Source organism: Heterocephalus glaber, unplaced genomic scaffold, assembly GCF_053883595.1.
Source record: "Heterocephalus glaber isolate CG9 unplaced genomic scaffold, H.glaber_assembly_v1.0 deba00000122, whole genome shotgun sequence".
NCBI classification, from domain to species: Eukaryota; Metazoa; Chordata; class Mammalia; order Rodentia; family Bathyergidae; genus Heterocephalus; species Heterocephalus glaber.
The window spans coordinates 81,542,010-81,564,671 of NW_028258138.1; the positions used below are offsets into that span (position 1 = coordinate 81,542,010).

The following is a 22,662-nucleotide window of genomic DNA, read 5'->3' on the forward strand; positions in this document are numbered from 1 at the left end:
GTCAACTATTTTATAGTTTTAAACTTTTTGTCTGCTTTCTTCGTTACGGAGCTATGTAAAATCTCTTTACTAGTCGGTTTATCGACTTTCCTCTGTAACTCACCTAAGACTATCCTGTTTGTGTCTGAGATTCTGCTGTTGAGAACCTGAGTCCACTGCTCTTTTCTGGTGAGTTACTGACTGATGAGCTGAGGGACAGGCATAACCCTCCTGCACCCAGACTACATCTCCAGCGTTTTTACTTTTTATTTTGGGACAGGATCTCACTAAGTCACTAAGTTCCCCTGGCTGAGCTCGAACCTGAGTGCTGGATCACAGGTCCTCACACCTGGGTTGCATGATTTATTGAATCCTCAATTATAGTGACTCTTTTATCACTAATAGTGATTTTTACTTTAAACCCCATTTTTCTAATACTGCATCACTTTTCTTTTCCTCCATTTACCTGCTATTTCCTTGTCCCATTATTTATTTTCAATCTTTTGTGTTAATGTTAGGAATCTTGGGTAAACGAGATCTATTAGGATCTATCCTCATGGAAAAATTTTCTTTTACTTGGTACATTTGGTTCACTACTTATTGTCAGTTCTGATATGTTTGGGTATGAACTTCCTAACTTTACATTTTCTATTTCTCACACTTCTTTTGGTTTTATTTTGCTCTCTTTCCATTGAGTTGATACATACTACCCTTCTGCTTGGGAAGTTACACATTTTCCTTGAAGTCTGCTGCACAAAATCTTTCCTTAAGAAACTGAGATGAGTGTCCTTTCCCTCTTACAAACACACGGGACGTCAGCACTGCCCCGCGATTGTCCGAAATGTGGGTTTCTCTCTTTAGCCCCAACCCGCCGGGTCCTCACTATGAACACTGCTGCTTTACAGGCCCTGAAGTTCACTTAGATTTGCTGATCTCTTTATTGATGCTCACCTCTGTATTTCGAATTCCACTTTACCCCTTTTTAAAAAACATAACCCATTTTTCCAAAAGCGCATCCTTCATTAGCATGGTCTGTAAATGTTGTTTTCTAACAGGCGGTATTTTGCGGGGGAAACATGTCTTTCTACTGCCTTGAAAAGGCCCTGGACTGACCTTTACCCTGCAGCTTTTCCAAGTAGCATCCTGGTAACCTGTGGCCCTTGCATTGCTGTGGAGAAACCTGTCCTGAGCAATTTGCTCTTTTTCGGGTCATTTCAGTGTTTTTCCTGCTTTGCCTTCAGAATGCTGAAGTCTCCCTCAGATGTGTTCCAGCATCCATTTATTTCCATTTTAATCTTCTTTGAAGCTTATTTGGATTCTGGTATCTAAATTTTCATATTTCTGATATATTTTAGAAAGTTTTCTGCCATAAATTTTTAATGGTCTATTTCTAAAAACAATCCCAACCTCCCAGGTAAGTAGCATGTGTGGTATGTGGAGCTGTTTTCATGAATATTACCTGAGAGGAGACAGGCTGCATGTCCCCTTTTGTTTTGAGAATCCTTCCTTGTGTGTTTCCTGGACACAATCCTCTCCGTCCGCAGGGTAAACGGGCCCTGGTTTGTCCCTGTGCTTGGTCCTTGGCCCCACTGGGCCCCAGGGACCCCAGCAGTGTCTGTGCAGCTGAGGGGTGGGTCTGGCCCCTGGCTGCATGCTGTCCTCAGGCCCAGGCCTCGTGGTTGGGGCATTTCTCAGTCCCCCTCGGCTCCCGCCCACCCTGGTGTGTTCGCAACTGCTAGGCCAATTGTTTGACCGAGCATCCTTCATGTGTGTTTGTCAGGACTGGTTCTGGTCACGCGTCTGGGGCAGGTTGTCAGGACGTGGTGCCCACGAGGGCACATGGGTTTGTCCCTCTCACCCATGACCCAGTCCGTGTCCTCAGAGCACTTCTGCTCCAGAGCTGCTGTGTGCTTAGCTTTGGGATTTGCAGTCGCCTGTGTGAACGGATGGTTTCTATGTGGCTCGAATGGTTTCGGTGACCAGATGATCACACCTGACCAGTGGGAGCCCTCCAGCACCCCATCCTGTTACCCTGGCATTCACCCCACTCCCAGCAGCTCCTGGCGCTAAGGATGTGTCTACCTCCTCCTGTGCTTTCACTCTGCCAGGCCTAGAGTGAACAGGCCCCCTTACTATTATTGTTGTCATTGTTGTTACGAACTTAATACAATGCTGTCCCTCTGCAGCAAGTTCTAGATTGCTCTCTCACCATCAGCTCCTGGGTGCTACCCCTCTGCTGTTCATGCTTTGTTATTCTCTGGAATGTTGTGTAGCTTTGGGTTGTGAGTCTGTTTACCATTGCAATACTTGTTTCCATAGAAATCCTGTACACCCTTGGTTGTTGGAATTTCTTCCAGAATGTTTTAAAAAACAAACAAAATCAACCTTGTTGAAGGATAACTGCCTCACAGAATTCTTGCATGTGTATATGGGTTCATTTAAGGTACTGTTTGGTACAGTTTGAAATATATGTTATGAACCTATCACTACAGTTAAAATAGTGAAGTGATTTCCTCCCACCAGAGTTTCCTCTTCCCCTTGGAAGCGTACTTCATCCTGTTCCTTGCTCTTGTCCCTGCTTTCTGTTACTCAAGACTAATTTGAATTTTCAGGAATTTTGTTCACAGAGAACCATTTGGTATTACTCTTTCTTTAAATCTATTTTTTCACTCAACAAAATTATTTTTGGGCTCACATTGTGTGAACCAATAGGTCCTTCCTTTTTATTGTGGAATAGCATCCCCTTGTGTCGATATGCCAAAATGTGCTTACCCATGCAGCTGTGAACTGCCATGTGGGTTGTTTTCAGTTTGGGGCTATTATAAATGAAGTCCCATGTGTGGCAGACTTTGTACACACACTTCCTCTTCCCCTAGGTGAGACCTAAGCGTGGACTGACCGGGTCACATGGTTTTGTAGGAACTCGCCAAGCTCCCTTCCATGGAGCATTCCCCCCATCAACACCCAAGGGTCACTCATCTGTGTTCTTTAACCTCGGCCGTGGCTTGTTTCTAAGAAACAGTGGTGTTTTGCACACCTCACGGTGCTGTCACTGATGTGAGAACAGCACATGACACTGATTTTCCATAGCTTTTGCAGCATGGTCTGTAATGATGTATTTTTTAACCACGCCCATTTGTTTCAAAGGTGGCACGTTTTTCTTTGGATTTGTAAGTGAACTTCCTTGTCCTCTTGGGCTGGTGGTGCAGTTTTTCTGGTTCTCCTTTCATTGAGCAAGGTGGCCTCTAACAGGTGTAGTTAACATTGGAATGCCTGGCCGGCTAGGCCTCTTAGCTGTTTGCACATTCCTGTCCCTGTTTACTCCTGGGGATTTCCCAGCCTCCCTTGCAAGCCTGGTCATGAAGGAACAATCTCAACATAGAAGGTGTTATTTCCCTGGGTTTAGAGCAGAAACCCAAGTTCAGGTTGTATTGTTACAAGAAACCTCTGGGTCCCTCAGTAATCTGACGAGTATGTGAGGTCACAGTATTCAAAATTACAGTGCTCAGAGCATTTCCATGGATACTTGGCTTTGCAGTGCTTGGGTGCAGCAGAAAGAACATCGGTATATCACCAGTATATCATGGGCTACATAGACATGGGCCTTGCCTAGGAAGTGAGCAAAGAAGAACCAGGGACTGAATTCCAAACAGTTCAACCACAGTGAAAACTGTAATGCAATCAATATGTGGATTACACACTTCCCTTGTTGAACCTGTATTTATGACCTTAATGCACACTCATGTTCATAGATTTGTGCATAAATATATATATATATATATATATATATATATATATATATACTTAAACAATATAAACAACATGCTCTACAATTGAGAACATTTCTCACTGGAATACTCTTTCAGTGATTTAGTACCAGTAAGCAAATTTTTGTTCTGTTGACTTCCTCAAAACAAATGCGGAATTATGCTTGGTATCTTCTTCTTCCCTTGTTTTTGACATTTCAATGTGATAAATGTATACGACCAAATTACACCTCAGAATTACTTGTATTTTGGGAAAGAATGCCTGTTTGGGAGAATATTTAACGTGGTGTCCCACACATCCCTGGGGGGAACGTATTTTGGTACCAAGGCAACTGTTTTTCTGTCAACGAGGTATTTATTTCAACCCTCACAACTAACACAAAAAGGTAGTGATTCATGAAGATTATTGTGGAGGAAGACACTAAGTGCAAAAAGGGCCAAAGAAAAATTGTTATAAAAACAGTATGATTGGAACTAGAGATAGCAGAAACTGTGACCGTCTTTCATCTGTGATTCTTCGAAGACTGGAAGCACCGTCTTGTGGAACAGACTTTCTTTTCACTAGCAAACTTCAGGCGTTTGTTACCTAGCTGAGTGATACTCCCTGCCTAGTTGTGTGTGCAGCCTAACATTGTGGACAGTTTCCTAAGAGGCCAAGCTGGCTGTGGGGTAGGTTGGAACCATACCACTCGAGCAGGTCTTGGGTGGGAAGAGTTCTACCTCCTTCTGTTCATCAGCATCGATGACTTGAAGGAAAAGCCACTCTCTGCCCATGATGCGCTGAGCACTGTCATTTCAGTGTCTAGTAACTACCTTGTCCTCTAATTGATGGTGACACAAAAACGTTGTTAATTAGTATGTGGCATCCTAAATCCAACTGTAACGTGACCAGTTCCATTCGCCTCTCCTTTCTGTATCCAGGACTCTGGCGGCATGAGGACCTCCCTGCAGGCGGTTGCGCTGTGGGGAAAAAAGGCCCCTCCGCACAGCATCTCTGCCATCATGATCACTGACGACCAGCGGACCATTGTGACCGGAAGCCAAGAGGGTCAGCTCTGCCTCTGGAACCTCTCACCTGAGCTGCAGGTGGGTGAGGCAGATAGCATCACACCTGTGCGTAGCTGGTTGCTTCCACCTGCGTGCATGGCCACATCAAAGAGGCTTGCTCGAGTAAAGATATTTCAACATTGTATTATGAATATTGCTAATCTTAGCTATCAGCTAAGTATTATCACCCTTTAAGCTGAGTCTTACTATTTTATATTCTGAATTATACATTTAAGTAACTGAACTACAGACATGTAAGCATAATTCTGAGCATTATGGCTCATTAATCTAAACACAGGGCCTCCCTGAAAACCGCAATGAACCAAACGAGTAATATCTTAATTGTCTGGCTGCTCCTGCTAATCTTTCAGTCTCTGCTTCCCTGAGATTTTTACGGACCCCATCAAACTGCTCTAAATCCAATTTACTGTTGTCCTCTCCTACTTCAGAAACCTGGCCTCACCTAGGATTTGGCCCATCGATTAGCAATTAATTGTCTCTGTCCCAAGTCATAAACATTTAACATATTGGAATAGATATTTGCTTGACTCTAACCGGCTCTGGATCCAATTTGGACATTTAAACTAATGATGTGCTTAAAGTATACTCCCCTCATTAAGAAGCCTTTTAAAGATCAAATCTATTTTTAGCTTTTAAAGTCTGTCACTTTAAAACCTAAATTCACAATTAATTGTAATTCTATTTTATGGTGCAATTAATTAACACGCCCCATCTCGGGTCAGGTCTGCTCCAGGACTGGAGAACGGGCAGCGCGGCTCGGCCAGTGTCGGTGGCACCTCGAGGGAAGCATGCGCTTGCTTTGGTATCAGCTGTGCTGACCGTGGTGGCCCACAGGACTCTCGGGATGCACATTTCCTGCCGTAGTTTAAGCAGAGCCCCAGCTTCAGACGCCTGGTGGATCCTTCATGGCTGGATGGTTCCCTGGCGATGCGTGGGTCGCCGCGTCTGCATCTGTCCCATGCTTGTGTCGAGCGTGCGTCCTGGTTCGGCTGCCGCGACGAGGTTGCTGTGCGCACGTTACACGCACCCAGGTGCGCTGGCGGGAGAGGCGTGGTGCTGCTGCGAGGCGAGCTCCTAGGCTTCCCGGGGAGGCAGAGGAGGACTTCCGACCTGAATGAGCCTCACAGCCACAAGGCCCTCTGCAGCACTTTAGTGTGAAAACACTTTTTTTTTTTTTGGTACCAGGGGTCAAACTCAGGACCATTTCTTTTTGGCGCTGAACAGTATTTCACTGTGTTGGTGTTCAGTGCCTAAGTTTACCTGCTCATCTTCTGAAGGATATGCGGGGGCTTCCGCTTGTTGGCACAGGCGAGCAACGCCGCTGCAGACGTGCTGTGCGTGCTGTGCGTGCTCTCGGGGACCGCGACGTCCTCAGTGCGGTGCATCTGCAGGAGCCGCGAAGCTCCCGCTCCCCGGGCAGCCCCGTCTGCAGCCCTGAGCCCGGCCGCCCTTTAGCTCGCGGATCCCCGGGCTGGACCTGCGTTTCCCGAAATAGGACGCTGCAGGCTCTGCTCAGCGTCACCCGCTGCGCCCTCTTGGGGAGTGGCTGCTCGGATCCTTTGACTTCTTAAACCAGGCCTTTCATTTTCCTGGCGTTGGGTTTAAGCACGATGTGCTTTGGCGCGCAGTCCCTTGACAGATATGCCTTGAACTAATTCTTCCAGTCTGTGGCTTTTCCTTCCCTCTTCTCTTGGCCTCTGGTTTATCTCCATGTAAATGAGAAATGTGTCTTTATTTTAGAAGTCTTAGGCGACACAGACAGTCTAGAATGAAAAGCTTACCACGCCTGGCATTTGGCCCACAGTGGCGCTCCGCAGCGCTGTCAGTCAGCTTTATGGAGGCACCGTGGACGGGCGAGGCCTTCTCTCCGGGGCGTGCAGTGAGGCTGGGCTTCGTGATGGGGATCGGATCCTCGGCGCCCGCCGGCCTCCTCGCCTGGCTGGGGCGTGTCGGGGAACGCCTGAGCGCTCGGCCCATCTCCAGCCCACAGTGTGGCACGGTCTTGTTACTGTCTGCGAGTGAACACAGGGCCTCACATGCTCGGCGGGTTCGTGACTGTGCTGTTAGCTGTGGTCACACTGCCTCGTCTCACTGTCCTCTGACCGCAGTCTCCCGGCCCTGACCTCGGCCTGCAGCAGCAGAGCTGCTGTCTGCTTCTCTGGGTTGGGCTATGTCGTGGCCCTGGCCCACATCCCGTGCGTCTGTCCTCCAGATGTACGCCTGCTGTCACGGGGCGGTGGGATTCTCTCTCTCGGGACCAAGTGACTCCATTAGGCCTGTGCCCCATCTGTCTGTGTGCTTGTCCCCACGTGGACACGAGGCGTCCCCACTGCGTGGCTGTGGCGGAGATGCCCAGCGCACACAGGTGCAGAGCTGCTGTGAGATGCTATTGCCACCCCTCTGTGTCTGCCCAGATGCGGGCATAATGCGCTGGAGAGTTGTCCGCTCAGACCCCACAGTTTTCCAGAATCACTGCCCACCGTGAGGTGTTCTCATGGTCACAAGGGGTCGTCTTGTCTCTGGTGCTGTTTAGTAACCTCATTTCCCCTCCAAGCGTTGTGCATCATATGCTCTTGCCCGGGCTGCCCGTACTAATGAGCATCAGCGCGGCCTTATTTGTATTCAAGACCTCGATGTGGTCAGATGAGTCCAGCAGCCATCTGGGATTCCTGAGTGGTCCCAAACCAAAACAAGCCAAAGACCATACAGCACAGCCTCTCTACCCCAAAGTACACAGATCTGTGCCTCAGTTTTCCTGGTACTTGCCTGCGGAAATGCATGATGTAGACAGTTTCCTCACCTGTGTGCACAGGGGCATTTGTTTCTTTCAGTTTCCAGTTTTGTAAAAGTTTGCTTTCCTTTCAGATCTCAGCTAAAGAACTTCTCTTCGGTCATTCAGCAGCTGTGAGGTGCCTGGCCCGCGCAGGGGACTTCTCCAAACAGCCCTACATCGTGAGCGCTGCTGAGAACGGGTGGGTAGAGGCTGCTGCGGGGTGAGGCACTGCCCCTTCTCCATCCCCCTGGTTGGGCCTGGTGATGGGCCAGAGTCAGGCTCGGGAAAGGCCATGACTGCCAGGTTGCTTTGAAATATCCTCCTGCCTTCTTTAACAATGCCTGCAGCTTTCATGCACCAGGGATTAAGGGTGTTTACTCTACAAAACCTGCTATTCCTGCCAAGATACTGATTCCCACTCTTAAGTATTCGGGGGATGGTGAATTTCTTCCCGGGTCCATTTGGAGGATCGGGAAGAACTCAGGACCTAAGCGAGAAAGGATCTGTGAGCCCCCTGTCTGAGCCACAGCTGGCAGGCATGGCCCACAGCTGTCTCCTGTGTAGCTAGGGTTCCTGGTGTTGGGCTTGACCATAGACTAATTCAGCTGTTTGTACCCTAGGCCTTGGGTGGCTAAAGAACAGGGGGCCCTGGTTTGGGTATGACCAGATGTCCCTCTCTGCCACAGTGACCTGAGATGCCCTTGTGGGGTCTCCACAACGTACCTGCATCTGTAAGCTGCTTCTTAGGTGGGGTAGACCCTGCAGTGACTGTGGCCCAGCACCTCCCTGCCCAATGCACGATGAGAACCCGGCTCAGCTGGCCATTGTCACTGTGAGGCATCCCAGGCCAGCCAGCAGGGACTCAGTCACTTCACAGTGTGGTTTTCCACTTTTTCCCCCAAAGTATTATTTTATGTGTTGGCTAAAATCCTCAGATTCAGGAATCCCAGTGAACTGTGGTGTGAAAAGGAATAGACACCCACAGACCTGATGTGGAGACAAAGCAAAACCAAAGGAAAGGAGATCCCGAAAGTAGACACAGTACTCACAAGGGACTGCCAGTTGCACTGCGGGCAGCTTCCAGCAGAAAGACTGGACAGTGGTGGATTCCTTCCAAGACTGAAGAGAAGATTCCTGCCCACAAGAATTCCGGATCCACCAAGGACATCCGATAGCTTGGGCAAAGTGATAAGCTCTCAGACAGTCATTCGGAATGGTCACTGCCCACTGGCAGCCCGATAGTAATGAAATTCTAAGTGAGGCTCTTTCGGAGTAGGAATAGTGACCTCAGAAGGAAGAGTAGGGATGGAAGAAGGAACACAGAACAGAGCCAGCCAAGCTGTAGGGGCTGTGGAAGAGCCCAGATGTGCGTGCGCCCGTCCTCTCTCCAGTGGCTTGGCCTGGCCTGGCCTCCGGGCTGTGTTGGTGAGAGCCGAGTTCACCTTCGACTCTGGTGACAAGCTCCCGCTGCAATCTGAACAGACAAAAGAGATAAAAGTCAGAGTAATAGAGTGTATACCTTCCCGTTTAGTAAAGAAAAACATTTAATGTGGAGACAGCCAAAGAATCAATGAGGCAAGTAGAAAGCACGTAATAAGATAGTTGAAATAAATCTGGATAAAATAGTAATTCCACTTACATAATGGGATGGAATCTTCTAGGTAGTTTACAAAGATTATCAGACAATTAAAAAAGTAAAAACAGTATAGGGACTGTGAACACTGAAAAGAAAGTAGGTGAAAAAAATCTGTCAAGTATGTAGTAGCCAAAATCAGGTTGATATACTTGTATTAATATTTTATAGTAATAAACATGCAGTTAATAAAATTTGAAGGCAGGAAGCCGTGACATTGATGGACAGGGTTATTGCTTGCTAAGAAACCTTTCAAGTCAGTTGTGTTGGCACATTTCTATAATCCCAGCTACTTGGGAGGCTGAGGCAGGAGGCTGCAAATCTGAGGCCAGCCTGGGCAACTTAGTGCAATTCTGTGTGTGGTCCAGGGCTCTGAGTTGATTCCTTTCAGGCCCCAGCCAGAGGTGTAGGCAGAGGCAGGCAGTGCTCCTCGGACCGAGCTGTCTGCCTCCCCGCAGAGCCCTGTGCAGATTTCAGGTCTCCCGCCCAGACTGCAGCCTGGGCGGGTGACCACATCTGGGTGTCAGGTACCCTGCAGGTGTGGCCTCTCCTGATGGCATCTCCCAATGCCACATCTCTGGGCCCCACTCACTGAGCCAGAGGGAGCTACTGTGGCTCAGGGCGTGAGCAGCTCCAGAGTCTGGTGCTGCCACAGCACCAGGCAGCCTGTGAGGACGGCGGAGGCCCCTTCCCCAGAGCCAGAGGCATGGGTGTCACGGAAGAATAAGGAGCTGGTGCTGGAGAGGCAGAGGAGAAGCGCTTGGCGAGGCCAGAGAGGCACCGAGGCCGAGGCGGCCGGGGAGAGGGTCTGGGCAGGCGGTGGGCTCTGGCTGAGGCCCAGGCCGGGACCGTGTCATCTGTCCCTGCAGACAGCACAGCACAGCTGAGCCCCGAGCTCACAGCAAGCACCAGGTCTGAGTGAGGAGAGGGAGGAGAAGCAGCACAGCTCTGAAACGTGGGCATCCACGCGGGCACTGGCGCTGGCCATTGACCTATCAAGCCCGCGGTGCTGAGGTCAAGGTATGAGGTGCGCACGGCTCCTCCCAGCCTTGTCCTGAGACCGCCAGTGCCCGGGCATCCCATGTGTAGAGGCTTCATCGGCCTCTTCCTTTCATTGAAATACAAAAGTAATTGAGACCTGGAAATTGGTGAACTTAATACTTTATGATTGAAGGTGATCTTATCTGTGTACAAACCCTTGGAGTCGTGTTTGTAAGTGACAGAAAAGAATGTTTCAGCTCCTGCCACATGTCACTTGTGCAGTCCTAGCTAAAATGCCAGGGCTTCTTCTGATGCCATGCACATTTGCGTTTGCTCTCCCTTCTTAGAGCGGATAGGCTGAGATCTTTAGCTTTGTGGTATTTTTGTGATAAAAATATAAATATGTAAATACATCAAATTTATAATATAAGATCATCAAGAACTTAGCAAGGGGTTAAAAATATAGTGTGGCTGGGGGCGCCTTTCCTGAGCCCTCCCCGGCCGGAGTGAGGCGGTTCAGTGAGGGGACCGGGGTCCCTTCACAGTCACCAGGTGTCCAGCCCCAGGTGCGGAGTGCTGGGGTCACGACTCACCCGACACCGGACACCACCCACGGGCCACACGTCCGGGAGCCAACACAGAGCCGCTGTGGAGCCAGAGGCCTGGAGGGCGATGTTGGAAATGTTTGCTGGTGATGACAGCCTGGCGGCTCTTGTAGAACTAGGGTGACATATTGTTGGCTGCTGGAGATTCAGTTTACCTTTGAGATGTGCCTGTTCACCTTCTAGATGTGCTCCTTGCTGTGCCTTTGACATGTGGTATTTTGATTTCTACCTCTCTTGCCATCTTATTTTTCCATGCATGTATGTACACACACACACACACACACACACACACACACACACATGCACACAGATTTTCCCTCCTGTTTTATAGCTACCTGTGTTTTCAGGTGACAGCAGATCCTCTTGGAAGAAGTGTGGATATGAATGGCAGGGAAGTTACGGACTTTGGCTTCTGGACCCAGAGCATGTTTCTCAGCTCTGCACAGACCATTTTAGACCGCCTAGCCCTTTGTTGTGCGAGCAGAGCTGCACCTGGGCCCTGGCTGCTTCCCTGGTCTCCCACTAGATGTCAGTGGTGTGCTCCTGGTGGTGACCGCTGTCTGCAGCTAAATGTCCTTGGAGTGCAGAAGAGGGACTTGGGGTGGGGACTGGGGACAACATTACCTCAGGTTAAAAACCACCAATTTAGAAGATTGGGTTGGGAAAACACAAACAGCCTTCTAATCCCCAGCTCATACAGTATTTAACATCAGTCTGTATATTTTGTTTCTTAATAACCACATTTCCTTTAATGCCTGTAAAACACTTGTTTTTCTTCTACGGAAAATGTTGCCTATGTGTTGAAACCGTCAACACTGAAAAATCTTACCAAACGGCTAAAACAGCCATTCTGGTGTTGTAAACAGAAGTGATGCAGATGAAGGTGTGCTGCCTCGGGTGTACTCTGTAGCTGCACTTTGTAGACACTGTCTATGTCTTGAAACACATACAGAACCAAGGAAGAATTCTCAAAGCAATAGTTTTCTCGATGTTCCTTGTAAGGCTGATTTGAGGTAAGCAAACAATACCAATGATACACCAAGTGTCACCTCTGGGTGGCGCTGTTGTGTTGCAAAAATACCACCTCGGCCCAGAACTGCGGCGCTGGTTTGATGGGTTACGCATCTCAGAGCGTGTAGCTTAAATTCAGTGAAATGAACCATTTTCCAGAGGACGCAGCTTCCTTGTCACACTCGGGGGGCCGGCAGTGGGCTGTGGCCCGGTGGCAGGGTGTCATTACCCAAACGCAAGGATGCAGAAACAGTGTGTCAACCCCGCTAATGACCACAGCGCTGTCTTGCCCAGTAATCTGTAACAAAAAGCCACATAAACAATCAGGCTGCACTTAAGGAGTGCACTAAAGAAAAACTTGGGGGCACTGAAATTATTCCAGCCCATCGAGTGGAAATGACAGAGTGACGCCGTTGTGTCTCCTAGGGAGATGTGCGTGTGGAACGTCACCAGCGGACAGTGCATGCGGCAGGCCACCCTCCCCTACAGGCACATGGCCGTCTGTGTGAGTCCTCTGCGCCGGGGTGCCGGGCTCTGCGCGCGTGCGGACAGCCGGAGAAGGCTCTGTCCGCGAATTTGTACTTGCTTGTGAGGTTAAGATGTTCTCAGTCCGTCCGCTGCGTGGGCATTACCGTTCTCACAACTTGCTGCTCGACAAGGTTTTTCTCTGCTTCTTTCATTTCTGTATCTTCGAGGTCGCTGTGTGCACGTTTCTCAGTGACATTCACGAAACGCACCTGCATACACCGGACCAGCGTTAATGATGTGCTCTTTTATAAAGCAGAAATGTTTTCCCCACCCTTTCCGTTTTTCACCTGTAAATTTTGATCTTAATTTTTTCATTTATGCAGAGAGAGCCAGAGGTGCCATGACCTTTATAATCTCTTTGCAGTTTTTTACAACAGCTTTTGAGTTTTGGTGGATGGATTTCCACACAGGGGAGGTATCTGTGGGGTTTCATCGGTACTGACGGTTGGGTTTATTTTTGTGTGTTGCTTTTTGGTGCTTGTGTTATAACAGTCACAGACTCTTTTCTATGTCCCTTGGCCATAGTCCTGCAGTGCAGGGCTCACAGAAGGTGAGATGTGCTATGTGGTCTTTAATACAAATCATTTCCAAAACTTATTTGGCTCAAGAAATTCTCACATGCTCTTCAGATACTTTTATTCCTCATCAACATGTAGCAGTATTGCTACAGTAAAGAACGCGGGTTTTGTTGCTGTTTAGCTTTAAATAATACTCCAGAAACAACATACCTGTGAGCTTTCTATGATTTAGACTATTTCTTCTTTTCAAAAGATCCCCCTTCAGAAAAATGAAAGGTACAAGTCAAACTAAAGCACAAAGTCAACATTATAGAAAATAATCTCAAATTTTAGTTGCTATTCAGTTTGATGGCTTCACTGAATAGATGCTAAAACTAAAACTGAGAGAAGTCTTCAACATAGCTGAAATTGTGTTAAGCCAGGGATGGTGGCTCATGACTGTAACCCCAGCACTCTGGGAGGCTGAGACAGGAGGACCACAACTTCAAGCCCAGCCTGGGCTACGTAGTGTGACCCTGTCTGAAAAATAAGAAAGGGCTGGGCATACAGCTTAGAGCTGGGCCCTGGGTTCTGTGTCCAGTGCTGCAGAATAAAGCCCTGCACAGTCTGGCTCTGCTCTGACAGCTCTGTCTCCGCCATGGCCCTGTAGTATTACCACTGCTCCTCCCGGATGGCAGGCGATGGCTGGCTGCTGTGCTGCGGGGAGTACCAGGACGTGCTGGTCGTGGACGCCAGGACCCTGGCTGTGGTCCACACACTGGTGTCCTCTCAGTGCCCGGACTGGGTCACCTGCATGTGCACCGTCCACTCCGTGCGGGTCCAAGGTGAGAGTGGGTGGCAGCATGGCACTCCACCTGTTTGCCTCCTGCCAAGTGGGACCAGTGGGGAAGCTGGGAGCTAGTCCTGGTCCCTCCCGTGTCCCTCCCGGGTTCAGCCACGGGCATGGCCATGCCACCAGGGACTCCGGCTCTGGCCCAGCCTATGGCAGGAGCTCTGCTGGCAATGGGGGCCTGGGGGCTGCAGCCCAGGGGTGGGGTGGGTTCTCCCCACCTCACCACAGTGATCAGCGATCCATGGCACACGGAGCACTTGTCTTTTGTTTCGAACAACGGGAAGGCAGCAGTGTTTCCTGCCTCCGCAGCCCTGCACCACCCTTCTGTGACCCCAGTTGCTCCTATACGGTGCAGGCCACTCATGTGTGACCTCTGCTGTCTTCCAGAAGATTCTCTGCTGGCGGTGACGGTGACCGGGGATCTCAAGGTGTGGGACCTCTCCTCAGCTATCAACAGCATCCAGGTGGGTCGGAGCCCCTCTCTTCCCCAGGCTTAAACGTGTGTGTGCAGACTTTAAATTACAGGGCTGCTGTGTGCTCTCATTAAAAGAGAGTGAGGAGTTGGCTCCGTCTGCTCCCTCATCCATCTTCCCATGTGGGCTCTGGTGCTGCTGGACTGCATGTCTGCAGCTCGGTCCATGACTATGTGAGTGTTTAACACACACATACAGACATGCTCACACACACTGGACACAGTCACACATGGACACACGGACACGCCCACATACACTGGACACAGTCACACACATACATGGACACACAGACACACATACACTGGACACACACGGCCACACACACACTGGACACAGTCACACACAGACACAGACATGCTCACATACACTGGACACAGTCACACACGGACATAGACACGCTCACACACACTGGACACACACACGGACACAGACACACAGGCCCGTGGGGCATTTTTAATTTAAAAAGTCCTCGAAGATGCAGTGCCTCCTGCCCCTTACGAGGAGCCCCTGTCCAGCGGTCTGCAGACGGGAGGACTGCTGTGAGCCCCGGAACCTCGGCTGGGGCCCAGCACATCCCAGCTCCCTTTGCCACGTGGCGTGGTGGGCAGCACAGAGGCAGCACCTGCACTGGCGACCGTCGCTGTCTGGCCCCCAGCACTGGGTTCGTGGCAGGGTCCCGGGGAGGAAGCCGAGGCGCTGAGAGCCTACTGGGCTCCGAGCACAGGTCCACCTGGCTCCACCCAGCACTCATGGGTGTGGTTGTCCACACATGCTGAGTTACCTACATCTGTTCAAAGCACTTCGCATATTTTTTAAAAATTTAGCAGTGAATACTGCATGCTTTAGAAAATGATCATGGTTTTGTTTGCTCTCTGTGCTGTCTGAAAGTTGGTAACTTCACTTTATGCTCTCAGCACCCAGCATGCTCTGTCACAGGTTTGTTGAGTGACTATGTGAAATATGTTCCTGGGTCCGAGTGCATTTCTTGCTCACAGATGCTCATGCAAGGTAGCTTTGTAGTTCAGAAAACTCAGAAAGACACTCAAGTACTTTTCTTTTTATAGTGGTGTGATCCACCCCTGTGTGTGTGTGAGCAGGTGTTTTCCTGGTCTCGTACAAATGGCCTGGAATTAGTGCTCACGTGTTTTCTTGCCTTTTAAAGGAAAAGCGAGATGTCTATGAAAAAGAATCCAAATTTCTGGACTCCGTGAACTGCCAGACGATACGATTTTGCACGTACACAGAGAGACTCCTGCTGGTGGTGTTTCCTAGATGTTGGAAGGTATTACAGAGTAGACAATGCATGTACGAATGTAACTTTTTTCATGTTCAGTGCCACAGTGACAAGAGTATCATTTAAATGGGGTGCAGGCTCTTCACGATGGGGTCCCTAGAGCATAAGATGCCCAGTCTTTGCTGACTGCTATCCATTTCCAGGTGCTTGTGTCTTGCTTTCTGCTTCCCAAGCCACTGCATGTGTACTTGCATATCTTAATTGTGTAAATGACAGACCATAATACTGAACGTTTGTCTTTAAACTATCGTCAAAGATTGGTGCTCACTCTAGAATTAAAAAGAAAAAACTAGTACTTCTCACCTACATAATTATATTTTTAGAGTTTTCTTCCTCTGTCACTATATTGGTTTCTGGAAACACACATTGCTTTCTTGTGACTGTGTCCATTGATGCATCTCAGAAGAAAGAGAAGCCAGTTACCACCCTATCATAGGTAATATGCTTTCTTTAGTATTTTCTACAACTGGCCTCATTAGCAAGATGATACAGTCTCACCTGTAGGCTGATAATATATTTTGGAGCAAATACTGAATGCACACCGTCTAACAAAGGATGTCTACTATGTAAACTTGTGTACCATAAATTTTCAAACATTAAACCTGGACTATTTAGAAAGCTGAGATTTTCTAGAATGAGACAGTGAGTCTACGGCTGTACCACGCTGAACGCACCAGATCTTGTCTGATCTCAGAAGCTAAGCAGGGCCGGGCCTGGTTAGCAATGGGGTGGGAGGCAGTGAGGTGAACTCCCCGCGAAGCCTACTTCAGAGTGAGTGTGAGAAGTCAGTCCCAGTGAAGCCCCACCCAGTGGTCAAGGCCCTGGGTGACCATGAGGGAGCTGTCTGAGTGTCCCAGTGGGCAGGGTGCCTTTTGCCTGCAGGCACAGCGTGGGGAGCTCCGGTGGACACTCACTGTGTTCTAGGTGTACGATTACTGCGACTTTTCCCTCCTGTGGACGGAGGACAGCAGCAGCGGGCGGCTCTTTGCGGGAGGAGAGGTGCTGGCCGCCCACAGGGTCCTCGTCTGGACCGAGGACGGCCGAAGCTACATCTATCAGCTGCTGAACAGGTGGGCGCAGAGGGGCAGCACCAGCACAGTCAGGTAGAAAATGAACTTCGGGAGGTTTATTATGGAAGCCCCGCGTGCCGCCCGTGATCAAAAAGCAGAACAAAACAGCTCTGGCACTGGGAGATTTGCTGCGGGCTTGGTGGGCTCCGGGCTTTGTGCAGAACAGCGGGGGCGGAGGAATGAGATTAGCCATGTATAGCTTGTCCAGCTGGTGCCTGGCTTCCAGAAAGTCACTTGTAATTATTAACCGACAGTTCTGAGGCCGAGTGTAGAAATTTGAATGGGACCATCCGGCTTTTGAAAGTGGGCGCTGGGGGGGGGGGGGGGCGGGGGGAGGGGGGAGAACCACACAGTTCTCAACTCTGCTTTTTATTTCTGCCATGCAGTGGGCTTTCCAAAAGTAGCACCCCAGCCGACGGCAGGCTGCTGAAAGAGACCATTTACCCCCATTTACTGTGCTCTGCTTCCGCGGAGGAAAATCAGGTAACCAGGAGCAGAGGCCTCCTGACTCCACAATACAGCTGAGCCTCAGGCAGGGTAGCTTTGTTCCTGGCAGAGTCAGCTGGAAAAGTTAGGCTGAAGTGTCACATTCAGTTGATAATGAGAAAACCAAGCTCGGTTGTTCATGTTCACCGAGGAGGTGATGCTGCCCTTAGGTGTCTGTTGTTTCAAAGTTTGATTAACAAAGTAGTATCTATTTACTATGAGAAGAATTACAACTTTTGAGGAAAATAAAGGAGAAACTAAAATTCTGGTATCACCACCATAAATATTTACTGTGACTTGTCAAATTTTGTCTTATGTATTTACTCATTGCAGTTGAAAAAATTTCAAATATTTGGAAAAATACTGCAATGTTACAATAGTACAATGATCGTTTATATATCCTTTATGTAGATTCACCTATTAGTAACATTTTAGTCACATTAGATATTTGGAAAAATATTAGAGTAGTACAGCAATCATTATACATCCTTTATGTAGATCCACCAGTTGATAAAATGTTCGTCACATTTATTCTACACCGCACCCCCTGCACACACATGCACAAACCTCATACCTGTTGGACCCTTCTGATAGAGAGCTGACAGAACACTGTTTACACTGATGGCTTTGAAACTTTACGAAATGGTTTTTATCCTGAGTTGTTTAACTCAGTCATATATTAAGATCACTTTCACATGAATTCAACCTTTCTTATGAGTAACTTTTCTTGGTCAAACAAATATAAGTGTGATTTCTGGCTGAGTTGGGAATATAATTTTTAGTTTATTACTTGACTGAATTATGCATCTAACACTCTAGGAGGTCTGAAAATCTAAGTAGGTATTTTACTGCAGTGGTGGGACCCACAGTGATTTTTTTTAAACCTCTAGACTCAGTCATCAGTTATCCAAAAAGGTATTTCATGGAGAGAGGACACGTTTTGAATTATTAAGAAAGCACGCCACTTCTTACAGAATGATTGTCTGCTTAATTAGGCAGAGTAGCTGTTGGAAATCCTTTAGTTCAGTAATTGTCCCTTCAACATATCAGTGGAAAGACTGCAGAAGCTCAGTTAAGAAGCTGACAGCCAGCGTCATGAACCGGGCTGGCTGACGCGGGGCAGAGGTGGCTTCTGCTCAACAGCATGCATCATGCATCGGCGGCTGTTCCTGGAGTTGCCCACGGGCAGCACTGGGGAAGCACATTCACCTTCAGGACCTGCTCTTCCTGCTTCTGGCTCCAGGGGGATTTCTGTGACACAGTTTACCTTAGAAGTCCAACATAAGTCAACCCCTTTAGGACCTTCTAACCGACTGCAAATACCAGCATCACATGCATAACAGCTTAAAAATAATTTTTTTCTCAGTGAGTTCATTATCGATGCTTAAGAATGCTATTGATTCTTGTGTGTTGATTTTGTATCCTGCTATACTGATGAATTTGGTTATTAATGCTTGGAGGCTTTTGGTAAATTTTGGAGGGTCTTCTTTGTAGAGAATCCTGTCCTCTGCAAATAACAATTTGACTTCTTAGTTTCCTGTATATATCCTTTTTATTTTTTCTTGCCTAATTCCTCTGGCTAATGCTTCGAGGACTATTTTGAACAAGAGTGGTGACAGTGAACATCCTTGTCTTATTCCTGATCATAGAGGGAAGGCTTTCAATTTTTCACCATTTAATATGATGTTGGCAGTAGGTTGCCATAAATTGCTTTTATCATACTGAGAAAAGGTCCCTCTATACATATTTTCTTCAGGGTTTTTATCATAGATGGATGTTGGACTCTGTCAAAGACTTTTTCTCCATCTATTGATATGATCATGTGGTTTATGTCCTTGCTTCTGTTAATGTGATGCATTACTTTTACTGATTTGCGTATGGTGAACCATCCTTGCATCTCTGGGATGAATCTTCCTTGGCCGTGGTGAGTGGTCTTTTTGATGATTTGTTGTATTCTGTATGCCAGTGTCTTGTTGAGGAATTTTTGCATGTATGTTCATTAAAAAGATTAGCCTTTAGTTCTCTTTTTAGTTTCAGTCTGTCTGGTTTCAGAGTCAGGGTAACCTTACATTCTAGGAATGACTTTAAGAGTGCTCCTTCCCTTTCAGTTCCATTATAAGCTTGAAGAGTATTGGTGTTAGATTTCCCCTGAAGTCTTTGAAGAATTGAGCTGTAAATCCATCTGGGCCTGAGGTCTTCTTGGTAGGATTTTTTATTACTGCTTCTATTTTATTGCCTGTTACTGGATTATTCAGGGTTCCATTTTGGTAATTCAGGTGGATTGAGGAGTCTGTCCATTTTTTGGCATACAGGTTTGCAAAGTAGTTGATAATAATTGTCTGGATTTTGGCAGTGTCTGTTGTGATTTCACTTTTTTCATTTCTAACTGCATTGATTTGGGTCTTCCCTTTGGTAAGATTGGCTAAGGCTTTGTCTGTTTTGTTTATTCTCTTGAAAAACCAGATTTTCAATTCACTGATCTTTGTAGTTTTCTTTTTTTTTTAGTCTCAAACTCATTGATTTCTGTTCTACTCTTTATAATTTTCTTTCTTGTACTAGCTTTGGGTTTGGATTGTTTTCACATTTTTCTTAGACCTAGAGTTGGGTGGTTAGATTATTTGAGCTCTGTGAATTCACTGAGAAAGAAATTACACAAAGAATACCATATACAATATCAAGAAGAAAAATTAAATACTGAAGAATTAATTATTTTTCTCATTGCTGAGATAAAATACCCAACACACACAAGTTAAAGGAGGAAAGGCTTATTTGGCTTACAATTCATAGAGGTTTTAGTCCATAATCAGCTGGCTCCAAGACAGAGTGGTAGGCAAAGACAGCAGAAGCAACAAGAGACCTTAACAGTGTCTCTCTGCTCCTTTTATCTTATCCAAGCTACTTAGGAGGGGTAGCACTCATGCCTTTAATCCTAGTGCCTTTCATCCTAGCACTGCACCATGAATCAACTCCAGTGTCACACGTTCTAGATCCAGCCTCCTCTGGAAAATAAGCCCCACCTATGACCTCATGAGGCTTTGGGGGGATGTCTAAACACAAGCCATAATACTAATGAAATGAAGGAGCTCTAGAGTGAAAACTGCTCTGAGAAAGGAGGTCAAAGAGGACATCAGAAAATGAAAGGACATCCTCTGTTCCCATGCAGGCAGAACCAATATAGTCAAAATGGCCCTCCTTCCAAAACTGATATATAGATTTAACCCAATCCCAATCAAAGCATCAACAGCATTTTTCACAGAACTGGGGAGAGTGCTCCTAAAATTTATATGGAACCAGAAGAGACCAGAATAACAAGCATAGCCCTGGGTAACAAGAACTAAGTGGAGGCATCACAATCCAAGTTATATTACAAATCTACAGTGATTAAAACCAGCATGGTACTGGCACAAACACAGGCACATGGATCACTGGAACAGAGCAGAGGATGCAGATACCACCCCAAGCACATTAACTATTTGACCCTTGACAAAGGGGCCAAAAACACACACAGGAGGAAAGATAGTGTCTCTGATTAATGAAAAGTATTGAGAAAATTGACTCTTCACATTCAGAAGACTGAGTCTAGACCCATGTCTTCCACCATGTACTAAACTAAAATCAAAGATTAAAGATACAAATGTTAAAACAGAAACACTTAACCTGTTGGAAGATAAAATAGGTAAGTAAAGCCCTTGAAGTCATAGGTATAGGCAAGGACTTGCTGAATAGAATTCTGGTTGCACAGGAAATAGTACCAAGAATCAAAAAATGGAATCATGTTAAGCTTCTGCACAACAACAGAGTGAAGAGACAACCTACAGAATTGGAAAAAAAATTTTCCAACCACTTCTCAGATAGAGGACTAATATCTAGAACATATAAAGAACTCAAAAAATTAGTGCCCAAAATAAAAGACCCAGGCACAAACTGGGCAAGTGAAATGAATATAGACACTTCTCAGAAGACGAAGCCAATAAATACATGAAGAAATGCTCAATATCTCCAGCCAGTAGAGAAGTTCAAGTGAAAACAACACGGTGATTGCATATTACTACAGGAAGAATGGCCATCATGGAGACATCAGATAACAGCAAATGCTGCTCAGGCTGTGGGAATAGGAGCACTTCTACACGGTTGATGGGGATGTAACCTGGTACAACCACCATGGAAACCAGTGTGGAGAGACTTCCCAAAAACTAACACCAAAGATTTCATCTGACCCAGCTATTCCCTTTCTAGATATCTTTCCAAACGAGGTAAAGACATTATAGTACAGTGACCCATGCATAGCCATGTTTATAGCAGCACAATTCATAATAGCTAAATCTTGGAAGCAGACTATATGTCCATCAGCAGATAAATGGATAGAGAAAATGCGGTGTTTACACACAATGGAGTGCTACTCTGCCATAAAGAAGGATAAACTTGAGTCATTTGTAGGACAATGGAAGAACCTTGAGACCATAGTTTTAAGTGAAATAAATCAGACTTATAAGGTTAAACACCGTATAGTTTCTCTTATATGAGAAACTCAAAGTATTATATAAATAAAGAGCAAAACAAAAGTTAGATACTGGGTAATTGGGAGAGTGATCATTCTGAGGGAGGAAGGGGATACAGAAATGAAGGGAATAGAAGGGAGGAAGAGGTTGAAGAAAGAATTGAGCCGTGTGAGCTCGCAGACTGGCTCCCCACGAGAGAGGCGCCTAAACGTTATGCACTGCAAACAGGACTAGTGACAAAAGTAAAACAAGAGAAGCAGAAAGGAACCTCAGAACACTAATGGGGAGTTACTGTACCTCAAAACACGCAGCCATGTGTGGGCCTTCCAACCACAATTCTACAAGCAACTGCAGTAGTTTCTGCATCTTAAAGGCGTGTGACAGGTGCAGACTGGTGTGGGCTGGAGGGAGTCGTGGGCCTGCTGGGCCTGCTTGCCCTTCGTGAGGCTCAGTTAAAGGCAGGCAGAGTTCTCCGTTCAGTCTCCACCACTCACTGAGCCACAGCCTCTGCTAACAGCTAAAGACCGTGTCTGAGATTGGCGAGACCCCAGCGCTGCACACTCAGTGGACACACGAGGCTTGCTGTGGGCGTGCTGTGCCTGTGCTCATTGTGGAGGCTGCAGAGTGCCTGTCTCAGCAGGTGGCTGGGCTCTGTTCCTTATTTTCCTGCCGTAGGTGCCTGGCAGTGGTCATGACAGTGCATACTTCCTAGCTTTGTGTGGAGTAAATGCACTCGTAGCTTGGTCCTTCATATTCTCTGCAAATAAGCTGCAGAGGTTTCCACTCCTACATGTAAGTCTGGACTGAAAAGCAAGTATTTTCTGTCTAGGAGCTGTTTCTTTAATTCTGGCACCAGCAGTTGGCCCTCTTTACAGGATGCCTTTATTTGTACATCAGAAGCGGGCTTGGTTGCCTCCCCATGAGGAAATCTAGCTGGCTCCCAGCTTCCTCAGCCCTGCAAGACAATGACAGTCCCTAGGGCACAGGGTGTCCCCAGGGTTGTTTAGCCGAGTGTGTGAAGGCCCTCTGGGTGACGTGTGCACATGACTGTGTAACGATGCACAGGCCGCAGCCAGCAAGTGTGAGATACCCGTATCCACTCTGAAGTTTAGCTGATGCCTTTGCTTTTGGTTTTGGATGTCTTT

General features: G+C 47.3%; 1 protein-coding gene across 7 annotated transcripts in view; it reads left to right on the top strand.

Moving 5' to 3' along the window:
- The window catches only part of Wdr72 (WD repeat domain 72), a 178,583-nt gene that overhangs the window by 13,323 nt on the left and 142,598 nt on the right, over positions 1–22,662 (top strand). For 4 of the 7 annotated variants that reach the window (XM_004835376.3, XM_013074273.3, XM_087180407.1 and 1 more), the window contains 8 exons: positions 4,668–4,832; positions 7,680–7,786; positions 12,244–12,322; positions 13,513–13,687; positions 14,083–14,159; positions 15,331–15,450; positions 16,387–16,532; positions 16,919–17,015. In XM_004835376.3, coding sequence (XP_004835433.1) covers positions 4,680–4,832; positions 7,680–7,786; positions 12,244–12,322; positions 13,513–13,687; positions 14,083–14,159; positions 15,331–15,450; positions 16,387–16,532; positions 16,919–17,015 — 954 coding nt within the window. In that variant the 5' untranslated portion in view covers positions 4,668–4,679. Of the gene's footprint in view, positions 1–4,667; positions 4,833–5,536; positions 5,846–7,679; positions 7,787–12,243; positions 12,323–13,512; positions 13,688–14,082; positions 14,160–15,330; positions 15,451–16,386; positions 16,533–16,918; positions 17,016–22,662 lie in introns of those variants that run through there. The other 3 variants (XM_004835375.4, XM_021260910.2, XM_021260918.2) reach the window with 3 other exon arrangements.